The sequence below is a fragment of the Vanessa atalanta genome, chromosome 16 (assembly GCF_905147765.1).
Source record: "Vanessa atalanta chromosome 16, ilVanAtal1.2, whole genome shotgun sequence".
NCBI lineage: Eukaryota > Metazoa > Arthropoda > Insecta > Lepidoptera > Nymphalidae > Vanessa > Vanessa atalanta.
Window position 1 is genome coordinate 2,912,808 of NC_061886.1, and position 21,525 is coordinate 2,934,332.

The window sequence follows — 21,525 nt, forward strand, 5'->3', positions numbered from 1 at the left end:
TAAGTCGTATTTATAATCATTGTTTTAGGATGTTTATTTATACACTGATTTCTCTCCTTCTGACATCATTTTTTTGACATTCGAAAGAACACAGTGACAACTGACAAGACAGCAATGGTAATCTAATCACTTTCTAAATCGTTTTTTAACAAAGAAGTTGTTTTAATATAGATTTTGTGGAATATCTAGCATCAATTTGTCAGTTTTGTGCTCCCTCTAAAAAACGATTGCAAATAAAATCTGAAAGGTGTATTTAACGTAGTAGAAAATACTAAGTAATCAATTAACTCTATAGCAATTTTTAATTGATAGTATAAGAGGAGACACATTTTAGTTGACATTCTGCAAACATACAACCTTAAGAAACTTTTGAGTGTAACGAATTAGACCCAAAAGGGTTAATAATTATTGCGCTTGTACGTAGTCTTAGTAATGTGAAGGGAAACTTAATCGGTGAATAAAAGATTTTCATATAATGAATTTTATTTATTATCTAATTCCTATCAACGGGCATAGTACAGAGTTGAAAGAATAAACTGCTTTTACTTTTGTTTTCACTTTCATTATTGCATACTTTCTCGATTTTAACTTCGGATATAACCATATAATGTAATGTATATTAATATATCTGACGCAATTTATATTTGCTGTCAAGATAATCTCTCGCACGACACTCGCTCCGTATAAAAGTTCTTATACTCGCCTGTATTATTCTCGAATATTGCATTATATCTATGCGGATTGCCAGGAAAGCCTTAATTAAATAAACGAGCTTCAATTGTGTGAAATAACGAAAGTATAAAATCAACCTTATGTCTTGTACCATTAAGTTCAAATTTTTATTATATTTCACACAAAGGGAGCTCGAGTACATACATTTTTTTGTGGTTTTTAGGATTTATTTGTTAACCTAACTTACATACTTAATACTTAACGAAACGTGTGGCTTCCGATGTCATTGGTGGGTAATTCTTTGTATTAATAGTACACACGCGTTCAGTAAAATCGTAGTGCTGATTTGGAAATGTAATCATCTCATGCTCTGCAAGCTTGGGGCTTTAAACATCGCCCAAATCTTAATCATACATGGAATTATATTTGTCTGTTCCTATTTTAATTATTTGAATTAAAAATGCGCCTAAATTTAACTAAGTATTAAATTTCAGCAAGTCATGTGATCAATTCAGCCAATGTTAAAAAGTTTTTTTTTTTCAAAATATCAGTAAAATTTCTAGATCTCTCGTATAGCATTACAGATATTTATACAAGATTGTAAATTTAATTATCTACAAAGTATTTCCTTGTTTGTGTAATTGAATACATTAAAGAAGAAGTGAAACAAATTAATGCTTATTAAATAATAACAATTTATGTAATGCCTTGATCTTTAGGTATATACATGTCTACCTAAAACAAGTAAAGTGAAAAAATAATAAAAAGAAACTATTAAAGCTCCACACTTGTGAAACACTTTATTCCATGTTATACAGGTACTGTGGCACAAGAACAGGAGAATTTCGATAAATCAACCCCGAAATGCACATCTCAAAACATTTTATGACAGAGCGGACGCACAGAGCATTCTTAACGCGTCTTATAAGATTCTAATACTTTTTTATGTGACTTAGTCATGCGTATATATTATAAATTTGTGTAAATATTTTCTACCGTTCTGTCATAAAACTAAATGCTTACTATTGTTCCACACAAGATACATAGCAACGAGTACGCCCGTCAGTGTGTATGTTGTGCTATATTTTATTTGCTCATGGAAAGCAAGTCCAAGTAAGTAAAAACAGAATAATTAGTTTAAAAATTACGTTTTAAAACAATAAAATGGAACTTTATAGATGTTGATCTACGAAAATAAAAAAAATCTTTCACTAGGCAATTTTTTTATGTAATAGATAAAAAAAAAGAAATTATACGAGGATCACCCCAAGACGGCTACACTCGATTTGTTCGATCACCAAAGTTCTTATGGTGGTATGTCCATTCATCGTTCCCGCCAATCGATGGTGACTTTCTGTTGAAATAAAACTACCGTATAGCAAATGTACGCTGTTTAATGAGGTCTAAGTGTCTTTGATACATCGTAAGTTACATACAACAGTGAACCGGTCGCGCCGTCCGGCCGCGCATAATGAACATACCAGCATAAATAGCGCGGGCGAGACCATCGGACAAGCTCGCAGCTCAGCGATGTCGAACGTTATGTCCGTTGCAATAAGGTTCGAAATCGGTTAGCTGAGAATTTGTGCGATGTCGAAGGGGCAAGAACCTAAAATTGCGGTGACTTATAATTCATCCGCGCCCGGCGCCCGCCGTCACTTTTAAAAACATCACATAATAATTTTAATTTTGTATATATAATGCACGCCACAGCCCACGTTCCCGCCATTTAACCGCTCGACATTAGAGTAGGGTCCTTAAAATGATTTATATAGTAAACTAGACTACTATACAAAAAGATAATATTAAGCGCACTGTAAACGCTACATGTTTATTTTTACATACACCGACACTCTAAAGTACATCGTAATGAACAGATAAGATTCTCATGAACGAGATATTTACTCAACAAATTTGGATTTACAAACCAAATACATAAATATCTATTTGTTTTATTATTGTGCTCTTAACAAAATTCTATACAACATCCAAACTTCACATGGCATTAGGTTAAATTATCGAGAAACATTCAATGACGTATACCAGAAACATTTCATACAATCGACCATGCTGTAGGTTTCGACATAACCTAAAACGTCTGCCATTTCAATACTGAAACGACATTTTGAACGGAATAAAAAAACTGATTACATTCAATCTCCTGACTCAGTCGATATATCAGTCGGCGGCGACCACAAAACGAGTAGATTATGTCAAGAACACAAAACCCACAGCACGAGCGATACGATTATGCGTCAGTTTCCAAAATCAGGCCTGCAATATGATGCGTTTGCGCAACGTCAGCAATAGCAACGATTCGAAATCAATGTGCATCGTTCGCGTGTCGAGCTCGATTACGCCACACGCACAATTGCATAGTCACGTTGGAAAAGAACACACGCATACGCGCTCGCGGGTCGGCTCGGGGGATCAGATCGCGGCGAGCCAGTGCGCGACGCGCAGCAGGCTGCGGCGGGCGGCGCGGACGGCGCGCGACGGGCGGCGGGCGGGGGGCGGGGCCGGGCCCGGGCGGCGGGGGGCGGGGGCGGCGCGCGGCGCGGCCGGCCGCCGGCGCGCTCGACGCTCCTGCTCCGGGGGCGCCAGCGCTGCGGATTGCGTGCCAACTCGATTATAGTATGAGTCAAGATCGAGTACAACATTTTTGAAATTGAATTAGATAGGATAATGTGACTATTTCTACATCAATATCAATTCATAATTTAAGCTAAAAAAGTAGGAATCTATGTCATGATTGCTTATATGCAATCAAATTTTATATACATTAACATTCCTAAAATGCAACATTATATATGTTAAGTAAGTAAGTAGATAGATATAAATTATTTGTCATTATTTAAACATTAATTTTATTGATTACAATACAAACAGGATTTTTAAGTATGTTAAAATATTGGTCAACGATTGACATAATTCTACTAAGATAACATCGTAAGTCCGATGTAAAAATATAAAATAATGTGATGTGATACTTACGTGCAGCCTACATGAAGTAATCCGGCGTCCGTCGCGTCACGTGCGGTTCACCGCGCCGTGGAGCCGGGTCGAACTGCAGGCTGACGGACAAACATACGTTAAGCTTGTTGGTACTTACAAATATAGTATACAATCATTAAAGACAAAATCATAAACTTTCAATATCCACAGTATGGGGACTTATAGTCCATATTGATTTGTTTAAACAAATACAATATGTCATCACTTTGCGCTATTAATCATTTGATAGGAGGAGGAAGAGTCAAAGATTACATAAAACAAAACAAAACTTTAAATAAAAACTACAACACTTACAACATAATAAATATAAAGAAAAAATATTATTTATTTACAAAATTCGTACAGAATAAAATTTCGTAACTATTTTGTACGTTTTTATTCGTAATTATCCGACAAAAATACTTATTCTGACAATTAGGGCCGACTTGCAGTGTAGGTGAGTATATGTTAATTAAATATGTGTTTAAAATACTTACAATGAGTACTTAAGCGCATCATCCAATTCCATTATGGCGGCTTGGTTACCACATCTGTAAAAATAATTAATTATTTTATTGCACAAGATATATTTATATTCTAAAATAAATTTACTAAAATATATATTAATAATATAATAAGCATTTGGCCATATCAAAGTCAAAATATTCTTTATTTATTCAAGCACTTTTGAACCTTAATATTGAACAGTGCATTAAAAGTAGAGCTACCGCCTTATTTTTAAAAGTGAAGTTCCTTAATATGTAGTGTTATGCTCGTACGCTTGTTAAGACGTTAAAGTTCACCTGTAGCAGTAGTTGGGCGCTGAGAATATGGTGACGACGTTGCGGTCGTGGCACCAGTTGTAGCCCTCCATGACCAGCTGGTGCGCGCGCGACACGAGCGTCAGGCCGTTGCTGTGGTTGAACGTCTCCGATATGTCCTGACCGAACGTGTAGCCGGCACCGCGGGGCGATATACCCCATCCGCCTCTGTACAAGTTATTAAAAATTTTATAAAATTCATAGTAACTACTTATCAAGTACATATTTGAAAATTATACTTTTATATGTATAACCCAGTCTTATTAAAATATAGCTTTAATATTGGATGGGTTCGTTATCGAAGATTTTTCATTTATATTATGTGATTCCTACGTCTTTTTTTTCACCTAACAATATAAATAATTACTTAATTAGATATATCCTCGAGTTTAATAAAATTATAATGTAAATATTCATCTATCTGGCTTGAGTGGATATTTTGAACACCACAATGGTGGAACCACAATGTGATATATAATATACTGAGGATGTCATCGTTTTAAGATATATTATGGATTAAAAAATTGTAAGACTAAGACATACAAAATATTTAAAAATATGTATATATTAATTTTTCTCTGATTTTTCTCAGGCTTGGTTTTTTAGTATTATTAGATATACTTTGATATTGTCAGTGAAAAAATATATTTTCTTGGTTTAGAATATAATGAACGTTTTAATCTTATGTTTATTAAATATTTAATACAAATAAATTCCGTAGGTTAATTAGGCAAATTAAACAGATTTGTTAGATAAGCTAAGTCGAAAATTCTATTTGTTGCAAACTTTCTAATACCCACTGCTAATCCAATATTAGCAACAATATACTTTCATCGCGTAACTCGGATCGATTGGATTAAAACTTTGAGATTAAGCCATCGTGTACATACATATTATGTATAGAAAATAGCGGATGTCTAGCGCCTCCGCAAATTATCGCTCGCTCGATAATTAGCCACGAGTCTGCCATTAAATGCCCTTGTCATAATATTAGAAATGAATCATTACCCTCTCCAAAGATAATAACTAATCTGCCTTGATTTTGTTTAAATTTCAATATATTCTCAAATATCAATCTGTTGAATAATGATAACCAAATAAAAAACTAAAAACATAAATTGCTTCTGAGATTCTGGATAAACTAGTTCACTTTCTCCATTATTAATTCATAATTATAAATTTAAATAATATTAAATGTTACAAAAAATTATATTATTGGTGGCAAATTTTCCAATTAAATAAGAACAAAACAGGTCCTTGGCAGATTTCATTTGAGGATCTAACTAAACATAATATACAATATTTAAAATACAAATCGCTATCGCACCTCAAGAAAAGAAGGTTGCCTAGCATATGCCCAAGCGAGGGACATATACTGATTTACTTTTAAACATAAATCATGACTGTCTGACATATTATAGCAGAGATACCAACATTGTGCCATTGAATCGCAATTCCGATTAAATAAGTTCATATATTGAGATAAAACTTATTAAGTATATTTTAAATTTAGCATTTTTGGGGACATTTTAGTTTAACTACTTCACATTAGCCTTTGAAATATAGACTTCGTATTATTCGTGTACTAATTAAGTTTATAAGATTCTACTTTCGTATTGATCTTTGTAACAGTGACCTAGATATATTTCCTTTATTTAGTTTCAATAGCTCATGGTCAATATTGTTTTGTCTTCGTTTTATCGCGAGTCGATTACAAAGAACAATGCCTCTATAGTCGTGTAAGCAATTTAACTGAATTTATATGATGATAACCCGAGTGCAATAGACATTAATTACAGGAGTTCTTTAAAATTCTAAATAAATAATCATCAGTAGGTGACTTAGGAATTATGATTTATTTATACATATATTATTTATAAGTCGATCTCTTAAAAGATATACTAAAATAAATACGTACTATATTTTCCTGACATTTTAAAAGACGGATATATGTACATAGATAATCATTAAGATGTAACTTTAAAAACTTGTTGATGAATACGAACGAGAACAAAAAACTTAGAGGTCAGAGAAGACAAAACGCAAGTTTTATTGTTGTAATCAATTAAGAGTTTGTCTCTGAAATACAAATATCCTGGGTATTCATTACGTGTTTCTTTAAAATATCCACCAAACCACACTAAGGCAGAAAATTTTCCATCATGGAAGAGAGATATTTTTTCAACAGTGGGACTGTTAGAGTTAGCAAGGCACTCCTACCTGTCATCGGGATCACTCCAGAGCAGGTCGCACATGGGCCCCTCGTGCGGCACCTCCTGCACGCGGTCCAGGGCGCGGATGTGATCCAGCGTGTCTATGGACGGGCTGAGGCCGCCGTGCAGGCAGAATATCTGCCCGTCGACCAGCGCGGTGAGGGGCAGGAAGTCGAACAGGTCCGTGAAGTGCTTCCACACGGACGCGTTGCCGTATTTACGGAGGCATTCGTCGTAGAAGCCGTAGACTTGGGTGATTTGACGTGATTCGTGATTACCGCGGAGGATTGTTATTCTCTCACGATATCTAACCTGGAATTGTATTGTAATGTTATTAGTGGTCATTCCTTTGTATCACTATAAATACAATCCATTGCAATGGAATACGAACAAGAGATTCGTTACGGTTAAAACTATGAAATCATTATTTTTTAAGTGTTCCGTAAGAATACATTCGAAACTAGACGTCAAGTTTGTTAATGGAATTTAAAAAATCTAAATTATGTGTGATTCGTGTTTCAATAATTACTGAAACGAGACATCACGCTTACAATCAAAATTCACCTTTTATTGTTTCTTAATTACATGACTGAATAATGAATTTTAATTCTTTAATGAATATTAATAAAAAAAAATGTAAATACAATTAGTGTATATCTTACGTCTTAAGTACGTTTTGAGATCGTAAAATTTTATTTTAGTACTAAAATCTTAATCGTGTCGTATGTACATATTAACGAGGCATTGACAAAGTTATATGCGACGCCAAGAATTAGCACTAGCAACACACGTACGACCTTGAATACAAACTCATTCAAAATCCAAAAATTAAAACGGATGTACTGACTGTCTCAATCTCTGAATGCAATACACAAAGGATCATTGAACCGTGATTGAATTTAAAAATAGAATTCATATAGAATTCTTTTTATAAATTACCTACCAAAAAAAAAACCAAAACATTCGATTGAGTATAGAAAAAATCAATTAAAAATAGACCTGATGAAATTTGTTCGTCGGAAATTGTCTTTGGAATCATGAATTTCCATAGACAAACAGTGAAATTATTAGTAATATAAATTTACTTCCAATTAATTAAATATAAATAAACATTAGTGGCCTCATAAACTATATTAGTTCTTATCGATTCAGATTAATAATATAGTGACAACACTTCGGCACAATTTTGTAAATCCAAAAATTAACATTAACAAAAAAAAAAAATCATTAATGTAAATAACTAACTTTTGTTATGTTCCCGATGAATATGAATTAGAAATAATATTATTCGTGATTCAGTTCATTTGTGAAAGTCAACTCGTTGATAATCTGCGTGATAAATGTAATACAAACAGTGACCCGACTTTATCAGAGATACCAACTGATAAAGCGAGCTTGCTCTCACGTAGTCTATGTAATATTAGAAACAATGAAATTGTTCATAAAACATTTCTCAAAAGATGTTTTCATTTATTTCAAACAAACTAACCACCAGTTTCTGAAATGTTTGTGTTTTGTTTTAGGCTGAACGCTCATTGGTTGCCTATTACGTCATAGGATAGGCCAACCAATGACCGTTCGGAGTGAAATCAAATTTGTTAATACTTTGTTCGACATTTCAGAAATTGGGGGTAAGTGTTCGATATAAACAACGTATCCAATACTGTGTTCAAACACAGTAGACAGCTCAAGTGGAATATGTTCTATTGATACTGAGGGCTGAACCCTTAGTATTGTATAATATTGTATAAACTAAATAAAAAGGTAACGAGTCCTTTTTATTTAGTTTAAAAGTTTATAATATTTGGGCACGCTTAAAGTAAGTATCGAAAGTCGAATTGCAGTGGTACGTTTATTTACGTGACATTTAATAGAATCGTTTCTAGCGATAAAAACTGAAATCAAATTCAAAGAAAACTTAAATCCTGGTGGTATTCAATAATGTGTCGTATATAATTCATTTCTTATTTACACATTTTCCAAGAAAAACTTCGAAGATTATCACGCAACGTCATGACTCATTATTGATATATCTTATTTTTATAATTAATTCAATACGAATCAATGAAACAGAATGGGAAATCTTAAGAAAACTGATTTACAGATAGAGAACTGTCGTACAAAATTCTAGATTCATGTTCTAGTTGAATAATTTATTGATAATATTTAAAATCTGCCGCCTCGAGAATCTGTCGAGTCTGGAATCGAACCTACTAACTACTCAGCCAATTAAATCGGCTATTGTGTGAAATGTGATAAATTTCATCACATTAAAGTACAAAAAAAACCACTTCTGAATCGAATGTAATAAAAACTCCAACATATAATGCAATCATTAATTTTCCTCGTAAACTGTGATGCCAAAAAAAGTCACAATAATACATACATATATACACACTACATTCTACGAATTTAGAAATAAACACCGGGAAACAAAACTCAAAGACGTGCCAAAATATAAATTTATATCTAAAAATGAGACCCAAATAGCTGGGTGTCTCGCCTTCCAAATATGAAATTAAAAAAAAAAACTTATTCATAATCTATATCGGTCTAGCAAATAGTTCCCGATATCTAATGCACTTGCTTTTATCACATACAAGAATAATTTATCAATAATATTATAATTAAAACTACTAATACTATCGCAATAAGCATAATATATATTTAACCTTTGTCAAGTACAAAGTAAACTGTTTTTTTTTTCTTTCATACATATTCGATAATTGAAAACGAATAAAAAACGTTCTCACTCACAACACATCTAACGATCTGGGCATTATTGGATCAAGTGAAATAAACAGAACGCTTAAAATCGGGTCGACTTCTAAGAAATACGTATTAAATTGTATAGTTCAGCGGAATTTCATTTGATTTGAATCTTTGCTAAACAATTTACCGCTCTAAATAAAATCGATATAAAAAAAAAAAAAACGCTCCGACATCGTTTTACGTTTTCTTCACTGTGATTCTCCCCTTAGTCGATTATATAACGTTATATCATTGAATGCAATAACACGAATAGCATCTGATGTTCGCATACATATTATACAAAGGATTCAGTTGGATTGAACGCGATAGGATCTAAACAAGTATTGAAACTATTTATGTTTATGTTAATAAAATAGTAACTTTGTTTTGTTGTTAATAGATGGCGTTAGTAGTTTCAAAATACAAAATAAAAAATGAGTCTCCCGGATCAATAGTTCGTCTTTCGTCGTCTAACAGAGCCCGTCCAATATCGTACGGAGTACGGTTTTTTGTATCATACGCTCAATGATATAGCCGTAACTAAGTTTATAAACGAACGGTTATATGAAATATAGCAATGACATTTAGTTCGAATGACAGTTACGTGTTAACTGACAAACATACTCGTAATAATAATCGCATAAACTTTATAACATAAATATAATATACAAGTTGAAAACATGATAATCGTTTAAAATTTTAAACTTTAACAAATTCCATACTATTCGTTCGATGACAATTGATACCGTTTGATTACTGGATTAATATAAAAAACACACGCGGCTAGCAAAAAAATTAATCAATATTATTACTGCAAATGCATCTGGAGCAAAGCCGGGGTCACAACTAAAAATTATATAGCTACCCGCCCTGGCTTTCCAAGCGTAAATAAGTGTTATAGAAAATTTATATTGAAGGACAAACACACAAAGAAAAATATTCTTGTGTTTGGCTATAAACATTGGAACGTTCATTGAACAACTAACCAAAGTTTCATAACTAAAGTATGTTTTAGAAACGTTTTAATTTTTTTAAATTAAAAAGGTAATAAATATTGAAAGTTACCTTAAGTGCAACAAGCAATGTGACCGTCTCCACGCTGTAGTAACCGCGGTCCACATAGTCGCCCATGAACAGGTAGTTGGTGTCGGGCGAGCGGCCTCCGATGCGGAACAGCTCCATCAGGTCGTGGAACTGACCGTGGACGTCGCCGCAAACGGTGACCGGACATTTCACTTCTTGCACGTTAGACTCTTTAGTTAGAATCTCCTTTGCCTGTAAAGATTAATTAATTTTCACAATACTTATTTACGTGACTTTATATTTCAGCGCATCGAACGTTTATTAATAACAAGTTTCTACCCGCGGTTTTACCCACGTATGGGGGTGCAGGTGCAAGTTACATATTTCGGGTTTAAAAAATAATGTATGTGCTATGTGTAATCATCGATCAACCAATACATTTTATCATATGTAACTTTAAAAACGATTATACACAAGACAGCAAGTTAAGGTTTACAAAGGCGTTCTTTGCTGAGAAAACGATCTCCAGGTCTCGGAGACCTTTGGGCGTAGAGTTACAAGTACTAGCAGCGGTTTGGAACAAGCAGACTAACAAACTATTGACAAATAAATATAATATACTTAAATACGTACTAGCTATTATATATATAAGTGATCAAATAAAAAAGAATAGTTATCGCATATTATATTTATTTTTGCTTTTGGTTAACCATACTCTATTTCAACCATACGAGGAGAAAAGCCAAATAAACAACATTTGACAGCAAATTGACGCGATATCATTGGTCGAGAGCTTGATTAATCTATGATATTCACTATGGATTTGCGTAAAAATGGCGTTTTGAACTTCGACGAAACTAATAACCGCGATCTCAAATCTCAGGTTTATAGACAGCCGTATATCGAAATGAATTACAATTCAATAAATATCATGAAGAGTATATAGCTATGTAATACATTTGATTTTTTTTTTGAATAGATTATTTGCATAGTTTAAGAAATCTTTACCAATAGCAAGTATCGTTCACGCTCACCTTGCAACTTGTAACAGTGATCAATGCTAGCGACTTAGACTGGTATATGAAAAAAAAAATGACAAATAATTTGCTTCGCTTAATTAGTAGATGTTTTCAACTTAAACTTTAGGAAGATATTGAACGTAACCGATTCTTATCAACAATTATTAATTTTCTACTAAATATATAACTATCGCAATCTTATGATATATATATATATATATATATAAACGTGAATCTTAATCGAAAATTGCGAGTTCAAGATTGCGAAATTTTATTTACAATTCTCGTTAACGGCAGTGAAAATAATATCGTAAGGAAAAATGCATATATAAGGTGAAAATCTGCCTATTATTGTCAAATAAATAAATAATCTATTCAATAAGAGAATATGAAATTATTTTTAAAATAGACAACTACTCTTTAACGGATAGTGTATTACAATAATTTGAAACAGGACTCATTGAAATTCCAAGCATATTTATGTGCAGAGAAGACGAAATACCGTAGCTTAGTTAGTAGTTTCAGCTTAGAATTCAGGATTAAGGATTAGTGATGGGTCGAGCGCAGAATAATCAAGAATGATTATGGACATAAGACGTTACACGTGAAATGTCGGCTAATATCTGTACAAAATTAATATAAACGAATTAAAATAATATTCAATAAAAGATTTACTTGCTACTTACGAATCAAACGGCTACGTTGACGAATAGTAGGATAAATATATTTAAATTATAAATACTATTATTTAAATAAAGAAAATATAAATGTCAGTTAGATCATAATTCATCTATCGACTGCGATAAAGTAAGTAGGTTTAATTTAATTTTGAAGCTATACACAAAACTCAAGAGAGAACAGTTGGAGCATTATAGCATTACATAATATATTATATCATTTTATTGACTGCTATGAAACTAACATGAAACATTATTGAAATGATTGCCATCGACGGATATTAATGTTTATTACGAACATTGATAAACTAAGAAATAGCTAAAGCGTATGATTAATTTCCCGATTGAACGTCATCAAAACTTAACCGAAGCGTTTGAATAACAAAAAATAATGTATTTTTTTAAATAAAACAATTCCGGTCATATAATCGTAAGCACAGTTACACGAGAAATTGTATTCAATCCGGCGGCCAGATGTTAGGGATAGGAAATTGTTTATTATTTCTCCGCAAACAGACACGACTCTCCCATTCAAAAACATCACAAGTATGTACATAAATGATATCACCAAAACATATTACTTAAGCGACTGTCTGACGTTCGCCTGTATTCGCCGAATGCGCACTACTTGATATTTGCTTGCAATACCTTGGAGCCTTCCAAAATAGCTTAATTCCGTTACGTATTTTCGACCGTTCACAATGGACGCAATCAAATGCACCGTATTTGATCAGTGCATGTAGTCATCATTCTAAAATGTATTGCAACGAAATGCATTGTCAAGCTCAATCACTCGGTGCTGCGGTTAAACGCTGTCTAGGTGGCCACTGCGACGCAAACATTAAGAACACTATTGATTCGCGTTTAAAAAAAAAACGAAAACTTGCACGAAACTAGCGAACATTGGCAACTATCGGTGATTACAAGTAGACGCCCACACATTCGTATTCGCATCAATCCGTCCAATATACGTAAACGTATATCCGTTTCTAAAAAGGAAATTCATACCACGACGTAACCTGTTAAAATAATTATAATCTTGTGTTACGTAATAATAGCTCGAGAATAAAGGAATCCACTAAAGATTTCGCTAAAACTGTATAAAAACAATGCTGTCTTCCAAGAGGCTGTTATTTTACAGCGAGAGTTGAAGCACGTACACATGACAAGGCATTTAAACATACAATTCTATTCTAGGTTGACACTACTCTGTACTCTTGCAGATGTTTATTTAATATTAATAACATTGTACAAGTCGTTTAAATAAACTTTGTTTGATTTTAGATTTTTATTAAAATTCAAAGCTATATCAACAACACATGCGATTAAACATAAAATTCTACTCTAGGTTGACACTACTCTTTATTCTTGTATACGTATAATCAATATTAATATTACTGCGATTTAAATACATTGTATGGTTTCGCCATTAGAAACATTATTAAAATGCAAAGCTAAAATATATCAACGACGAAATCACCTTTTCTAGAAACGTCGGCCTTTACTTTGACATAATGCGGTAAAAATGATCGGGGCATTTTTATTCCTATCAAAACCGAAATCAACTCTCTCGTTCGCAATAAGGCAATGTTCGGTACCAGAGCTCGTGTAAGGGCACTAATCAAGATGCAACTGGTTTTGCTTCCAGCTCGCTCATTAAGGTAGTCTTCGTGATATATTTTCCTGAACGACATAAACATTACGCAAGTCTATTAGATAAGATGTGATAAAAAAAATCCCCGATTCCTAGATAATGAATATGGATGATATAGCAAATATTATTGTTCAATTCATAACAAAAATAAACAACATAAATTAGATAAAAGCGAACAATATAAGAATTAATATCCTGCGGCTTCAAACTTAAAAGGTCAAATTTCTTAATCTGTGGCAAGAACGGAAATCAAATCGTTGATAAAAGACGCAACTGAAAATTTGTAAAGATTTGGAGTTAATAATATATAAAAAAAAACAATACAAACTGCAAGTAATGTAATTTTAGACTCTTCGTGACAAAAAGGTATAAATCTTTCTTTTAGTTTTACAACAACCACAATCAGACGAACAAGGTGACAACTACAATAAAAGGAGAAACGAATTCCATTTAAATATATGACCTCTAGAACACCTAGTTTATGTTTATATTAATCGGTTATGTTTATGTTATAGTTACGTAGATTTCTCGGACGTGAGAAAACAAACACAATGACAGAAATATTTCAAAAATAGAATACTATATTTTTATTGTAATTCAAAACAAACAGATACTATTTTATGAAAAGATGAATTTGGTTTAATAACACGAGTCACCATAATAAGGGCAATAGCATTGCTATCGCTCTCGGAGCATCGCGCAACATCCTCCCTGATACAGATGCCATAAAATAATAAAAGCGTAATTTAAAAATTTGTTATTTTAAAAATGAGACGTGTATCTTAAAGATTAATACAATTTAACATCAACGTTATAAAAAAAATTAAGTCGAATTGAACTTTTTTACTCGCGTAATTAATAATTACGAGACTTAAGACGAGAAGAGAAAACGTTATCTTCGACGAAATATCTTAACTAATTAGCGTCTTGTTGAATTTATAAAAATCGTTATAAATAATTCTAAAGAACACAAATATTTCAGACTAAATAAGGTTTTAGATTTATTCATTTGAAAGACAACATATATATTATGTCTGTGGTCGTGGAGAATGACCTAGATGTATATTTTCAGGCTGATCCTTAACCTGGGGAGTGCACTCAACGGGGAAGCTCGCTGCCTGTGGGCGGCGAGTGGGGATGAGGTGGGTCTGCGCGAGGTTTAAAGGATGTATGCAGTGTGATGCCGTTGATTGCAAATATCGACTGGTATATGTTAGTTTTAGCGTTAAATATTGATTTGATTGCAGTAAACAACGTCATAATTCTATGAACAGTTATTATATAAATGTTTGATTTTAGATATTTGTATTTAGAAGTACCTAGTTAAAATGGATTAGTACCAACAACGTTCAGGTTTACGATTTTATCGATTTCGATATTATATTTGCAATGAATTTATGTAAAATATATTTATATTCAATGGAGGCTATATTTCAAAAAAATTAATTGAAAAATAATAAAGTACGATGATTCAAAGCACAACACGTCGTAAACAAGCAGTGCATTACATTGAAAAGAAAAGGCTTAACACGCGTACGACCATGAGAATTCGAGTGTTTACGAAACATTAGGAAAACGGAATGCAAATATGGGAAGGCCAGTCAAAAGGCGAGATATTATTAATACTATCTACGTATTATTATGCGTTAAGTTAGGAGGCAAAGATGTCTGGACATCTTTGCGTGAAACATCGTGGACATCTTATTTGACTTGGGAGAGATATCCCGAGGGTGGATAGAGGTTAGTTGAAGTCATATTCGAGCTTTTCATATTTTTTTTTCAATCAATACTCATTTTAACAAACAGAATTATTGCATTGTGATATATTGAATTATTGTTATTAAATTAGTCCACTTAGTAAGAAAGTACTGTACAATGATAATAATAGTGTACTTAGTCTCATGTTATGGTATCTTAAAATCTAAGGAGCGATAACAATTGTATTGCTTAGATTTAGAAAATTGTGTTACAGCGTGCGTGTATTTACGAGCCGAGATGGCCCAGTGGTTAGAACGCGTGCGCCTACTAACCTATGATTGCGGGTTAAAACCCAGACAAGCACCACTGAATTTTCATGTGGTAAATTTGTTTTTACAATTCATCTCGTGCTCGGCAGTGAAGGAAAATATCGTGAGGAAACCTGCATGTGTCTCCTCAAAGCGAGAGGCGGCCCAGCAGAGGGAAATTTAGAGATTGTTAATCTTATGTTGAGTTTGTGCGTATATTTGTTTGTGTATTATTAATATCAATATTTAAAATGATTACATGTACTAATAAAAAAAAATACTTCTTTAACATAACTTTCAATATCAAAACCACCTTTTGTACAGCAGTTTATTTTAATATTTTTTACTTAATTACCTCGAAAACCTTGAGAGAAAATCCTTGCATAATATTTATTTTATTTGAATGAATACTTTTTTAAGTTGTAAAAAAGTGTCCAACATCATACATTTCGTTTAAAATATAGTAAAAAAAAAACAACCATACGCATAATTATATCATTATAACAGTTTAAATATAACACCGATCAAAGATACGGCTTCATTGCCAAAATTAAAATAATACAGGTTTAAGTTAATTAATTGAGTGTTGAAACATTTGTTAAGGATTTTCGTTTCCGAAAAATTGTACTTTTAAAAAATAAAAATATTTCTTTCTATTTATACCATCGTATACTCAAACATACACAGCAAGTTTATTAGATGCCTTTAGAAAATATTTTGATTGAAGATTATTTTTAGAAATTAGAGGTAAACTCGATCGAATGTGCGCTTTATTTGTAACACGTCAATGGTTCCGGTTTAATAACTTTAATATTTTGCTAAAAGTATCCCTCGGTTTCATCAGATGTAAATTTGGATTATACAATCATAGATGCCAGTTTCATACCGTTTGACTGACGTTTACGTTTACGGTTCTCAGCTTAGGGTCGTAGAATAAAATTATATGGTTTCCTCAATAAACTATCTAACCAAAATAGTTCTATATCTCCAACTTTCTAATAGGAATACATAAGAAAGAAATTGTGCAAAGAATGAAATAATAATTCTTGATAACTGTTTAAGTAACATATTGACTATTGTCGTTAAGCATTGTGCAGCGATTATGTTAAGCGTAAGTTTATACGAAACTTCAATTATAAACAACTTTTCAATTTATTTTTTCAGTTAGTACGTACGTACGTATTTCAAGAAATAAGCAACTTAACAATTTTATTAATTAGTTGTATTTCATTCATTATGTTTTTCAATTTAATTAAATATTATGTGGGTACTTTTTTATTAATATACTTTTTTAATTTTTTTTTTTTTTAATACTCTGCGACTTACCTATAGACAAGTATTTAATTATACAAAGAGTTATAATATATCAAAAATTAACAATAGATAAATTACAAATATAAGGTGCTGTACAAATAATAGTTCATTAAAAAGAAAAAAACAATTACTTGAAAATTCTTTCCAAAAATAAACCGCAGCGCCTCAAACAGTATATATACTAGTAGTATACAAAATACGTCATCTTGTAAAAAACCTATTATAAAACGGTAATTGATTTATATATGTGTATATAAGAAAACACGAGGCATTGCGGATGCATAATTATATTTAAAAGTGGACTAAATCGTCGTCAAACCGCACCGATGTCAAAAGCTAAACGGTTATTAGAGTATTGATTTTTGTGACTCGAAATAGTATTACAGGTAATAAAAATAGTAATAACATCATATTTACCTAAACATTTAATTACAATAAGCATATTACATGCCCGATCTTACTAACTAATACAATAAACGAGCATGCCCCGAAGCTATGTCAGCAAAAAAAAAAACTCGTACGTTCCTAACCAGGTCCTCTGTTTCTAAACGTCGCTTTAAAAATATTACTATGTATGTAAACATTCTTAATTTGTTACTTAGACACAAACAAAAGGATGGATTGAAACAATTTTTTATGGGAAGTCGATTATTCGTTAAAATTATTTATGTAATTGGCAGGCTTATAATAAAACACCTGAAAATTGTATGAATAGAAGTAACATACAATTACATAAATATATAAAAGTTGGAGTTAATTTTGGTAATTTAAAATAACTGCCTAAATATATTTAAGAAAATTTGCAAGCTACCAATATAATAATTATTCTTATTTTGTCTATCTGTTTGTCCGAATTATCTTAAAAACACATAATAGTTACAAACATAGAAAAATTTGCATGATTATGTATACCAATTTATCTAAATGTTTATTTCTCCTAAGTACATTGAGTCTATTTAAACTTATAACATACTAAGATTTATTCCATGTGTATATAATACAAAGCTAGTTATTAATATTATAAACATGGAATTTAAAAAGATACAAACATTCCATAATTAAAAACTAAATCCTCTATTCGTGAAAAACCCATATAGATTGATATTTGAGGTATTTGTATTTATAAACTATATTCCACACAACTTCTTTTGGTTTTTTTATTTTTCCTTTTAATGCAAAGCAATAAGCAAGTATCCTGACAGCTAATTATGAAAAATATATTTAAAATTTGGAGGTAATAAGCATATTCAAGATATAATTAATACACTATTTGAAATTTAATGCAAAAATATTTTTACTAATTACATTGCAGCCTTGCGTTGTTTTGGAGTTTAGTTAAACTTTTTCTCTTTCTGTCACAATTGATTTGACATTAAAAGAATAAGAAGCAGCTTTGTTAAACTAATCACCCCTTACATAACATTTATAGGTAAAACTGTTTATTATATATATATTTTTCAATTATAAATATAAACAGAGCCAAAGGATGATGTAATTACAATTCGATGAATTAAAAAGGTTACATCAATTACTCACAATAAAATCTAACAACGGAAAAGTTAATCCAGTGGGTCATTTAAAAACAAATAATCCTACTCCAATTTGCCTTTTATGTATTTTGAAAATATTAGCCAAAATTTACCAATAACATAAATTTTGACACTTGGATGTTAATAAGAAACTTCTGTTCAGTATATTTAAAAAATCCTGATATCTTTTGTATTGTATGTAATCACTACATGTCTTAGCAAAATGATTTTTAATGTAATTGCTATCCCCCACTTCCTGACTTTACAAAAGTAGAATGATGGTCTACATAAAAGAATATTTGAATGACAAACATATAGAACTAACACTGTAGTTATTTTTTGAGTAAGAAGCTTCACGGGCATACAACATATGCAAAACAACTCACCAAAATTAATTAACAACTATATGAACAATTTAAGAACACAAAGAGGACCAACATATGAATAAACATTATTTTTTTATTCATAATCTATATAATCCTTTGATCAAAAATTCATTGCAGCAAGCTACTTTTGAATACATATTCATTTGGATATAAAGCATATTTATTTTGAAATATTTAAATATATATATAGTTTTACATCTAAAAAGTGTAGTATATATAACTGGAAAGTACCAAAATATATTTACATATAAAAAGAAGAACGAAAAAGAATTCCATGTTTATATCTTCAGATAACTAAACTCTATTCTAATAAGATAATAGAATTGATAAAATTGATAAACAAATATGAATTAGATGCATAAATACAAAACATCAATTGTAATTAGATGTTCAAAATAAACTCTTTTAATTTTGTCTTTTCCACAATTTTTATTAAAGATTTTCTGTATTTATTATAACAGAAAACAAAATAAAAACATCAGAGTCATTTTTGTTAAATTTATGTGAAACTGTTACCTGTCAAATTCATTATATTTCATTCAATATCTATTTTAAATCAATCAAGGCTTGTGTTTCCTCTGTTTTAATATTTTAGTTTTTAATCAAATAACTTTTAGCCAACAAGGAGAGACACCAACACAAATATCATGGTCTCAACTGAAGCAAAAGTTTTATATGTTTTAAAATGACATCATCTTGCAAGTTGACAGATTTGTATACAAGAAATATTAAGTAATTATTATTGCAACTACAAAAAATAACCTCAATAAAAATTTCCTAGATTTACATCAACCTTAATACACAACAAAATGTTATGTACATAAGATTTGTCCTAGAGAGCAAGGAAATAGTAAAAACACAAATATTTTACCAATATAATAAGGTGTAATGTCCATATACAAGGTAAAATATTAACAAGATAAAGTTACCACATAACATAAGCAAGTAATTCTCCTCTAAACAAATTACATTAATTAATTTACAATTTTATCAAATTAAGGAATCATTAAAAGAAAATCATAATTTAAATATAATGCCAAGTTCTATGAAAATGGAACTAATGCAAATATAATATTTAATGATATATTCTATATAAAACTTGGTTCATTAATGAACAAAAAACAGGACTCCCTAGTCATTTTTGGACTCTTAATATTATAATGGTTTTATTTAATCTTTTATATAGTTTCAGTGTATTTTCTTAATAGTAAAAAAACATCTAATTTTACAAAAACACAAGTACAAAAATTTTATGTTTTGAAATTGTTTCTAATGTACTTTGTATGTATGTGCTACTACTTACAATTCACATAAGACTATTAACATTGTTTTCAATATAAATAATAAAATAGATTAATGTAAATATATTAATAGTTAAAAATATATCTTTTTCTTTATTTCAAAGCTTGTTGGCAAAAGGTTACCACCAAAATTTAAGTTCATGTAGATCTCAACCATTATACCAGTTACATTAAAATTAAAAACTACAAAATAAAATGAGACAACATAGAAATAATAACTATAACCATCATTTCCGTACCTCGTCTATAAATATCCTATTCAATTAGGCTATTTGACTGACATGAAATAAAAACTGTAGCTACCTGGGTGTGGTGATACAAACAAACACTTTCGGACCTATCAAAAATGTTTGATTATACCATCTCAATAAGAAACCGATTACCTACCTGCTAGTGAATAGTTGGACAAAGTCAGTTTCCATACATTACATACGCGATCTCGTTCTTGCCTATGTATGTACGTGAATCATTCGATATAAGTATAAGTGGATACCAACCTAACTTTTGAGTAACCACATAAACAAATGATTCAAGGTACAAATATACAAATTAATTAGTAAATATAAAGCATTATTACCTTATCGCATAACGTTTTCACTTGGTTTTCTGTCAATTGCTTGCATTCATTTAGCTGTTCTATCCATTGATCCAGTTCTTTTAATGACGCCTTGTCCTCCATACTTTGTGTCTGTGAATTAACGCACTAGACGTTAACTTAGTTTTGAGATATTTTTATCTATTAAATGTACACAAAACCATGCGAATTTTGTATTTTACACTGTGCCCAGAAATACTGACTATGGCAGACACTTACAAAATGGCGTAGGTACCACTTGCGTGACGTCAATTTGGTTCAAAAGAACGACGGTGTCCCCCAAGCGGAATACAATGGCATTACAACATGATGCCAAATATCGATGCATTCACAAACATAGTGTTTTTAATAAAAGTAAATTATATCAAAACTTTATATATTTTTGAAACTTATCGTTAAATAAGTTAAATTTAATTTTCTATACCTAGCCAATATGATATATCAAGAATATTATCCTCTAAAAAAGAATTATTATTAATGTACCTTAATATGATAGCAACCCAGTTATAATAGTTAGCAACATTTTCATTCAAAATCTAAAATTTGAACGGTTTTGTTTAAAAATATTGC

At 31.2% G+C, this 21,525-nt stretch overlaps 1 protein-coding gene across 1 annotated transcript; it reads right to left on the bottom strand.

The window, feature by feature from the left end:
• Positions 1-3,185: 3,185 nt before the first annotated feature.
• On the bottom strand, positions 3,186-21,231 carry LOC125069680 (serine/threonine-protein phosphatase 2A catalytic subunit beta isoform). Its single transcript, XM_047679206.1, has 8 exons — positions 21,175-21,231; positions 20,938-21,048; positions 10,517-10,726; positions 6,708-7,012; positions 4,470-4,655; positions 4,164-4,217; positions 3,667-3,746; positions 3,186-3,278 (listed from the first exon to the last, which is right to left on the bottom strand). Exons 2-7 carry the CDS (start codon positions 21,037-21,039, stop codon positions 3,674-3,676), a joined length of 930 nt encoding a protein of 309 aa, XP_047535162.1. The 5' UTR covers positions 21,040-21,048; positions 21,175-21,231; the 3' UTR covers positions 3,186-3,278; positions 3,667-3,673.
• Positions 21,232-21,525: the final 294 nt, after the last annotated feature.

Bases quoted from the DNA above. Each gene is read 5' to 3' on its own strand.
- LOC125069680 (XM_047679206.1), bottom strand. From the start codon at position 21,039: ATGGAGGACAAGGCGTCATTAAAAGAACTGGATCAATGGATAGAACAG. The intron at 7,013-10,516 runs GTAACTTTCAAT...ATACAATTCCAG, and splicing joins CATTGCTTGTTGCACTTAAG to GTTAGATATCGTGAGAGAAT. The intron at 3,747-4,163 runs GTAAGTATTTTA...TTTGTCCGTCAG, and splicing joins GATGCGCTTAAGTACTCATT to CCTGCAGTTCGACCCGGCTC.